Source organism: Nanorana parkeri, unplaced genomic scaffold (genome assembly GCF_000935625.1).
Source record: "Nanorana parkeri isolate BGI_ZX_2015 unplaced genomic scaffold, ASM93562v1 scaffold506, whole genome shotgun sequence".
Classification (NCBI taxonomy): domain Eukaryota; kingdom Metazoa; phylum Chordata; class Amphibia; order Anura; family Dicroglossidae; genus Nanorana; species Nanorana parkeri.
In genome coordinates, this window is record NW_017306774.1 from 679,567 (window position 1) to 689,368 (window position 9,802).

Here is a 9,802-nt window from a genome sequence, read left to right on the forward strand (position 1 = left end):
ACTCGGATCTTTGTATTTATATTAGGGATGCACCGATATATCGGACGCCGAAACATATCGGCCGAAAATGGCGCTTTTGGCTAAATTCCGGAAGTGCCCTTTTCCTGCCGATACATCGGCGCATCCCTGCTTTCTCTCCTCCCCGCTGGGTGCTGCTCTGTGTCCCAGCGGGGAGTAGAAAAAGTGACAGCCGGCCGAGCGCTGCGGGAGGAAAGCGCTGTGAGCAGCCGGCGTCTCTCCTCCCCGCACCGCTCAGCCTCCTGTCACAGTCCGGCGGAGCGGTATGTGGGCGGAGACAGCCCGCGCTGTCAGAGGAGGCTGAGCTCTCCTCCCGCACCGCTCGCTCAGCCTCCTGTGACAGCTGTCAGGATAGAGATCGGGTACAAGGAGCGATCAGTGAACGCCGAGTGTTTGTAGATAATTGAGGACATGGTATGTGGACTATATCCTCAATTATGAATGAATGGGAAGTGATGTACATCACTTCCTGTTCATTCATGATTGTGGATATAGTAAACACACTCTGTCCTCATGTTATCAATGAACAGGAACACTCAGTACAGAGGATCTCTGAGGACTCTGTGTGTGTCTCTGAGGACTTTGTGTCCTCAATCTCTTTTTCTATTTTAGAAGGGAAATATCAGGGGTCTGTTTAGATCGCTAATATTTCCCCGAAGCCCCTAGAAGTAAAGTAAAAACTAAAAATACTTAAAAAAAAATAAATTAATAAATAAAAATAAATATAAAAACATTTAAAAGTTTATAAAAAATAAAAATAAAATATATTTGAAAAAAATAAAATAATAAACATTTTCGGTTTCGGCCTGACAATTATTTTGTATTTTATTTCGGTTTTGTAATTTCCATTTCGTTGCACCTCTAATTTATATGTCTGAATAATGTTCAGCTTTAAGCTCATAAGTCTCAAAGCTGTCAGAGTCTAAAGACATTTGACGGGAGATGGTCAGAGACTTCAGGCATGCCATAGGAGTTGTAGAAGACTGAAAGCACATTATATGAGTAGCATGTGGCAGCGCTACTACTGCTCCCAATAATAATAACAATAACAACCATAATGATGTTTTATATTATGACAAGATTATTAATGTTCTTGCACACAATTACTCTATATTCCTAATATAATTCCTGTAAGCTTGTAGCAAAACTACAATCCTCAACTGTCCTGTAAGGTTTTAGATGACACACTGGGATTTGTGATTGCAGGAGGCATAGAGGGTTCATTTCAGTCTGTAGTAGAAGTCTAGAGGGGAACAACACCACTAAGACGGATCCTGAGGTCTGATTTTACAGTTTACCAGTTTCCCTAATGGAGCCCCCCAGCTTACTCCAGGCCCCATAGCAGTCATGTGGGCTGCGTTGGTTAATGTTGCACCCTTCCCGGGGGGATTTCCGCACATAAGCGCACAGGGCAGTAGATGATGAGGTCTTTTTTAGTAGACATGCGACCCTGACAAAAATAAGTTTTTTATTTCATTTTAGATTTGTATTTCTTTTTGAAATAATCGGGATTTTGTATCTGTCTGAATTTTTTGTTTCCGAATGATCCACAACAGGAAGCAACATGGACGTGCCTATAACGCAACACCCCCTAAAAGCCCCCCAAAAAATCTGATTGGCCTGAGAACAGTCACATGTCTGATTCATTTTTGTTTTGAACGAAATTCAGATGCACCTGAATTTTCATTAAAGGAGAACTATGAGGTGAGTGATTTCCACTCATCCTCATAATTGGAGCCGACGTGTGACAAAGATGCTGTCTTACGTCGGCTCTATTGATCGGTATGTGAGCGAACGCATACCGTCGCTCGCTCACTTTCCGATCATCTCCCTGCACAGAGGATTGGAGATGGTAGGGGGGAATCCCTGCGGGGAGCAGTGACTGACAGTCCCCCTCCCCATCTCCGATCCTCCAGCACCAAGTGGAGGAACGGAAGGGTGGGCACAGCTGGCTTTGCCTCTAGATAGGCTGAGCCAGCTGTCACTCACGCAGCTGGGCGGATCCAGACAGTGTTGTTGGGATCCGTCCCGGCTGCGGCGCTCTCAGTATATCCCGGACGATAGCCTGCTATATACTGAGCTTTGGGTCACGGGAGGAGGTTAGTATATGTTCTCCCGTGACCCTAAAGAGAACTATGCGGGAAAAACACTGACCCCCCATAGTTCTCTTTTAAACGAACATACAAATTTGTTTCCATTCAGACGTTCCAATTCGGAAATGCGGATGCATCCAAATGTCCGAATGTAATGAAATTCGTAGGAATGTCCATTCAGAATGAAACCACATTCATATGTCTACTTTTTAGCAGAGCAAAACTAAAGATGTCATGTCAGAGATCAGTCCACTGTGATAGGCCAGATTCCTACAACATAAAAAACCTAAATAGAAAAAAAAAAAACTTCTATTCAGATATATAAACAATGATATCGCCTAAAATAACCTCTAACAAATAGGCATTTAATTAAAAAAAAGAAAAAGTAGCAAATGTATTTTGTAACTTTCAATAAGACTCATAAGACTTACCCAGGACGGTGAGGCGGGCTGGACGCGATCGGATGGCGGCCTGTATCGCCTGGCATTCGTACAACGCATCGTCCTGAAGCTCTGCTCGCTGAATCTTCAAGTGGTGTTCCCCTGACAGATGGTCGCCCTCTACAGAGTAACGAGGGTACCCTAAAAAAAACAATATATCTGTAAACACTTTTCGGGAGTTCCAAATACCCGTGTTTCCCCGAAAGTAAGACACTGTCTTATATTTTTTTGGGCTCAAAAAAACACACTAGGTCTTATTTTCAGGGTAGGTCTTTTTTTTTTTTTAATGTGCAACAATCCAAAATTAATGCAAATCCAAATTAAATAATCCAAAATGGCAAAGTCAAGAATAGGGTGCTATCAGGGGTAATGAGGGCCGCCGTACCTTTCCAAGAGCAATTTGCTAACCAATCGCTGGCCAGAATGAGCGAAGCGCGCTTTTTGACTATGGATTCCTCACAGGCGGAGTGCATTTGGAATCACTCCGCCTGTGACAGGAGGCGGGGCTATAGAGGAGGCATTGGCTTATGCGGCTCTGCTCCCTCCGGTGCCGCCTCGCTTCCTCTAGCGCCGGCTTCGTTGGCACCGCTGATTCTCTCCCGCGGCTCTTCAGGTTCCCCCTTATGCCACCACCGGCCCTGGGAAATGGTCACAACTAGGTCTTATTTTCGGGGTAGGTCTTATATTTTAGCAATTCCCAAAAATAGTACTAGGTCTTATTTTCGGGGGAAACAGGGTAGATATTTCACCGCTTTTCATGGTGAATGAAAGTTGCTGTTGGTCTCCGTAACTGCTTTGGGACACTTCACCTTGAGGGGAAATCTGGTGAAGTCTATTTAATAGAGAAATGTTCTCAGATTCTTCGAGATTCCCTAACAAACTTTTTCTCACCCAAAACTGTACCGTATCTATGGAGCAGCGGCATTGTTACCCTTGGCTGCTCCGTAGATACAAGCGTAAAAAGTGAAACGCGTCAAACAAAAAGTGGATTACACTGATATAACAATTAAATTCTGGAGATATGAAATTGAGTGATCTTCAGCTAACCTTATGATGTGAATAGAATTCAAGAATGTGGAGATTAACAATGTTTACCTATTACTCCAATGATTGCACGGACTGTCCTTCTTTTTAATAATTTTTTTCAATAAACATTGGCTTTCATTAATTTTATGAGGTTTCATAGCCCCATAATTGCAGGGACTTAAGGAGCAGGGAGTAGAGGGGCAGCAGGGATGTGGAATTTCTATATCCCGACGTCCAGGACATGCAGTTCTGGGTGCCGGGCGGGTAGTTGTTTTATAAGACCCTGCATAATTGCTTTCTCTATGGTTGCCCTTGGCTGGTCGCTGGTCATAATTTGCAGAACATAGCGGGGTGGTCTTCTGCAAACGTGGCAGAGCTGATAACGCTACTTGAGATTTCTGTGCAGCATAAGCAAGGGGCACAGGAAGAAATGAGCTCACTTGATGTCTGGCAGGGTCAGCGGGTATTTTTGCACTTATTGAACAGATATAGAAAAAAGGGCTTTAAGTGGTATATATAACAATGACATGATCAGCCCTGAAGAAGAGGTTGTAGGCCCTAAAAATGTGTCGGCCTCTTTCTTCATTCTCCAATAAGTATCTTAAATTTGTCACAAGCATTGTTGGGATCTCAATTTCCTGTGTCTGCTTTGGATACAGCCATTGCCTTTATTGGAGCTCTTGTGAAGTTGGTATTTTCTTATCTGTAATCAATTCTTTGGCACTAATCACATGCCTTCCCCAAAAGGGATGTGGACAGGGCTATCTTTAACACGGGGCAAAAGGGGCAGTTGCCCCAGGCCTAGTTATGGTTCTGAATCTGCCCCATGAGCAGGGGCACTCAAGCACTGCCATCGGGCCTGCTCCCCACCAGACTACAACTCCCATGACACCCTGCGCTGGCCTGTCTGTAGACCATCTTGGAGCTTCCCGCACACGGCCTGCCAGGATTAGTGGTCCACACAGCCTTCCGGGCCAAGCTGTCAGAGATTGGCTGCGGACAGGCTGACTGAGATGTGGGGGCCCTTTTCGGTGTGCACAGCATGGAGGAGATCAGGGCCCTGGAGAGGAAGGTGTGGACGGAGATCCTGTTCTCTTTTTGTTCCTCTTTTGCTCTCAAGAAATTGTTTGCCCACGGCTCAATCTATATTAAAGACGGCCGTGGATGTGGGGCAGATATTCCGGCAGGACCAGCCAATCAGAGGCTCTGAACACCAACCTGTTCCTTCAGCAGAGACCACATACACAATGCCGAGGTCATGGGACTGGGGTCAGAGGTAAGTATTTAATATTTGTCCTGTCTAGCAGTCAATAAGGTAAAAACTCACAATAACAAAAACATATTGAAGAAAAACAATCATAAAGATAATAATAACACCAAAATATTAATAACAGCACGCGGATCCACCTACCGGAGAGGTCTCGGCCCACACCAAGTGCCAGTCCATCCTTGATCCATAATACAATGCCATGGTACCCAGGAATGGCACATAGTAGACTCACTGGCCTCCCCGCCACCACCACTTGGTCCTGGGGCTGCTGGGTGAAGGAGGAGGATTGACCTATGGGCAGAAAGACCGGAAAACGATCATTAATAACGAAGCCTCACACAACATTATATCGTACAATGGCAACGCGCTTGTGATCATCCAAATGTCCCAGAATGCTTTGCTGACCCCAGAGCCTCAGGCCATGCTGCGGATTGATGATCCAAACGGATCTACGGCCTGACTGTCCCTGGCCCCGCCCCTTTCATTGGATTTCAGTACATGTGGGCGTTAACTAGGGTGGTCACATGCAACTACAGCCTGCTTAGGAACACCCACTCCTGCAGACTTGACACCCACCCATCAAGGCATTTTGATATCTGCTTAACTCCTCCCAAGAGCCGGCCCACTGCTTGCATCAGGACTGAGGGATCTTGAGGGGAGTAGTGAGGCAGAGTGCTGTGATGTTTTCAGGAAGCTATGTATGGCACCCTGCTGGCCCCTCCCACCAGTCATGATCTGCCTGCATTGCATAGAGATATGTAACGTATAATATTCCATTAGCATGTTGATGATGGAGGAAGTGAGGACCCATAAAGGCAAAATCTACGCAGATTACGCCTCAGCTTTGACACACCTATGAGCTCATTCTGCTAAATAACTCTACTGAGTGGAATACTTTTCCTGTTGATTCAAGCTTGCAATATAATGTCTGCTTAGCACCAGGGCCGGATTTCTCACAAGGCCAACCGAGGCCCGGCCTCAGGGCAGCAGGGAGTAGAGGGGCAGCAGGGGTGTGGAATTCCTATCTCCCGATGCCAGGGACATGTAGTTCCGGGCACAGGGCGGGTAGTTGTTTTCTACATTTAGCCCGGCTTTGGGCAAGCAGAGCTAAATGTACAGCGGGGAAGCAGCTGCTTGTTTTGTACAAGTGATCTCGGCGATGTGCCTGAGATCACTTTTATGCAACCTGCAGGTCTGCCATTCTCTATGGGGGGAGGAGGGGACGCATTGAGGAACCTGGCCTTGGGGCAGCAGATAGAGTAAATCCCGCCATGTTTAGCGCCCACCCTCAAGTTCACATTCCTTGGACCGCAATCTCACTTCAGAGCTTTTTTTCCCCCCACATCATTGAACCCACTTCGCAAAATAACTCATTCCATTGTAAATTTGCTCAGCAACTGGAAGTGATCTCTCCTATACACCGATGAATTAAAAATGAAGCAAACTGCGCTGGGCTTTTTTTTACATAATACATAAAAAGGAAGTTGTATTATCTGCAGCACTCAGCATGGCAACATCCCTTCCCAAATTCATAAAAAAAATGATAATAACCATCATCTGCGAATAACGGAGTCCAAGGTAATGATACATCTGTGGCGGGAGTTGCACTGTTGCTGGTGAATTGATTGTTTCTGGGGAAGCAATGATTACGGTGGGAGGTCTACGTGTCCTCGGCTCTTTCGTCAAGCGCTCAACGCCAGGTCCTCCTCGCTGGCACCTCTCAGGGCTCAGACTGCAAGCACAATGGGCGCCTGGGAGGCAAGGATTGTTCTGGGTGACTACGCCACCATATATCCATCCACGCGAGGAAATCGATGTTCTCAATGAGTCATCAAAAACGGATAAAGAACATTCCTCGGACTCTGCAGCAGAAGAATGCTTCCCTGCGTAGTTATTTTGTATCTAGGTAAGGCAGAACGACGACGCAGTTTCCCAGCTCATGAAGAGTTTAAAGTGGACCTTTCAATACACGTCTGCGGGAATAGACTAGTGACATTTCACCATATTCATCTGATACAAAAACAGCACTTAGTATAAAAAAAATAAAACAAATCAATCCTGAATATAACAATTCCCAATTGTGCAAATCTCATATAAATCTGTGCAGAAAATAGAAACATTGTGCAAATATACAAAAATCTGTATAACTATACAACGGTCAGCCATAACATTGTGACCACTGAGAGGTGACGTGAATAACATTGATTATCTGGGTACAATGACACCTGGAAGTGGGGGGGAGGGGGATTGATAACGCAGCAAGTGTCCTTGAAGTTGATGTGTTGGAAGCAGAAATAACGGACAAGTGTGGGGATTTGAGGGACTTTGACAAGGACCAAATTGTGATGTGTAGACAACGGGGTCAGAGCAACTCCAAAACTGCAGCTCTTGTGGGATATTCCCGGTCTGCAATGGTCAGGACCGACCAAAAGTGTTCCAGGGAGGGAAAACCGGTGACAGGGTCATGGGCAGCCAAGGCTCATTGATGGATGTGGGGAGGGAGGGTTAGCTCAAATAGCTGAAAAAGTGAATGTTGGTTCTGATAGAAAGGTGTCTGAACACACAGAACATTGCATATTGTTGTGTATGGGGCTGTGTAGCTATAGACCAGTCAAGGTGCCCATGCTGACCCGTGTCCACCACCAAAGCACCTACGATGGGCATGTGAGCATCAGAACTGGACCACGGGGGGCGATGGAAGAAGGTGGCCTGGTCTGATGAATCATCATGTGGATGGCCGGGTGCGTGTGTGTCACTTACCTGGGGGAGAGATGGCACCAGGATGCGCTATGGGAAGAAGACAAGCCGGCGGAGGCAGTGTGATGGGCAATGTTCTGCTGGGAAACCTCGGGTCCTGCCATTCATGTGGATGTCACTCTGACACATACCACCGACCTAAACATTGTTACTGACCACGTCCCCCCCTTCATGGACACGGTATTCCCTGATGGCAGTGGCCTCTTTCAGCAGGATAATGCGCCCTCCAACACTGCAAAAATGGTTGAAGAATGGTTTGAGGAACACAACAAGGAGTCCGAGGTGATGACTCGGCCTCCAATTTCTCCAGATCTCAATCAATCGATCACCTGTGGGATGTGCTGGAAGAACAAGTCCGATCCAGGGAGGCCAATCACTTCACAACTTACAGGACTTCAATTACCTGCTATTGACGGCTCGGTGCCAGATACCACAGCACACCCTGAGAGGTCTAGTGGAGTCCATGCCTGGACGATCAGGAAAAGGGGGGTCTACTCAATATTAGGGGGGTGGTCATAATGTTATGGCTGATCGGTGTGTATACTGTATATATATACTTGTGCAAAAAAAAATCTATTTAATCAATGCAGTAATAGTGCAGATGATGGAAAGTTCTTTTCTCTCCCAACATTAGTATCAGCAAGTGTCCAAAATCATTTCTTAATGCAGCACACCCATGTGCTTTTTAAAACGTTATTATTGTCTCCTCCAAATGACGCAAGACTCATCTACTACCATCAGGTGCAACCCCAATGGGATACGACTCACTAAACATAGATGGCCAGTTGAACCAATAAGTTGATCTAAAAAATGTCACTTGCGGGGTTGTTCACAGAAGGGTGAAGAGTTTGGAGAAGTGAACAATCTAAGACAACATCGCTGATTTGGCAAAATTCTCCAATGCAGCTCACTTTCCAGGTCAGCCATGTTGTCCTAGATTGTTCACTTCTCCAATCTCGTCACCCTTCTGTGAATAACCCTGCTAGTTTCCTGCAGAATCAACTGGTCCCCCGAGCACTGGTCCTGATATGCTGTTTTAGGTTCGCTCCTTTGTATGGTCCTATGCAGTCACCTTTGTGTTTGGTAGTAAGCTGTGTGTGTCTCAGCAATCACACAGACACAGCAAATCAAGCTACAGAGCTGTTGGAGATGATTGCTCTGTCCCTTGTGATCTTGATCTGGACAGGAAGTTCTGGGAACCTAAGCTGCAAGATCAGCATAAAGGAAAAGTAGTCATTAAAGGAGAACTATGAGATGAGTGATTTCCACTCACCTCATAGTTCTAGCCGACCTGTGACAATGAGACTGTCACAGGTCGGCTCAGTAGATCGGGAAGTGAGCGAACACATACCGGCGTTCACTCACCTCTCGATCCTGTCACGGCTCTCTGCCGTGACAGGGGGAGGGGCTGGATTCCCCCCTTCCCGCTCAGATCTGCCAGCGCTGACTTGCGGAACGGACGGGGGAGGGTACAGCTGGCTCTGCCTCTAGATAGGCAGAGCCAGCTGTCACTCACGCAGCTGGGTGGATCCCGACGTCCATGTCGGGATCCGCTCCGGCTGCGGCGTCTCAGTATACCGCGAGGTGTAGCTCCCTATATACTGAGCCTAGGGTGACGGGAGACGCTAGTTTGTGTCCTCCCGTTACCCTAAGGAGAACTATGGGGAAAAACACTGACCCCATAGTTCTCCTTTAAAAAAAGCACTTGTGCCATTCACCTACCATTTATTTTTTTGCATTCTCTACAGTAACAGGGGCTTGGTTTCCTGAGCAGCAGTTGCCCAAAATTTTGGCAAAATGTTTCAAATTTGGTGAAATGCATTAGGATTAAAGAGAGAGGCCAAATTAACATGTAAATTATTAGGGGGGAGGGGGCATCAAATGGCTCCCGAGGTTAACAAAAACTCCTTTTAAGTATCCTGGAGCCGTTCTTGTGTCCTTGTCTTCCTGTACTTGTGTTAATGGACCTTCATTGTTTTTTGCTTTTTTTTTACAATTGTTTTTCCACCGAAATGAAAGGGGAAAAAAAAAAGCAGAAGCACCAAATCAAGCAAAAAATGTAACTCTGCTCATCCCCTAATTAATAACGACTTTAGCACATATATAAAACAGCATTTCGATATTTAGAAGTGGCGACTTTTTAACTGATATTTATGCAGCATTTTTCCAAAATAGACCCACCGCCTACGAGGGGGGTG

At 46.1% G+C, this 9,802-nt stretch overlaps 1 protein-coding gene across 3 annotated transcripts in view; it reads right to left on the bottom strand.

The window, feature by feature from the left end:
• Positions 1 to 9,802, bottom strand: part of KIRREL3 (kin of IRRE like 3 (Drosophila)) — a 338,979-nt gene that overhangs the window by 313,418 nt on the left and 15,759 nt on the right. For all 3 annotated transcript variants that reach the window (XM_018561196.1, XM_018561194.1, XM_018561195.1), the window contains exons 2-3: positions 4,989 to 5,138; positions 2,543 to 2,692 (exon numbers count right to left, since the gene is read on the bottom strand). In XM_018561196.1, the coding sequence (XP_018416698.1) occupies positions 2,543 to 2,692; positions 4,989 to 5,138 (300 nt within the window). The remainder of the gene's footprint in view (positions 1 to 2,542; positions 2,693 to 4,988; positions 5,139 to 9,802) is intronic.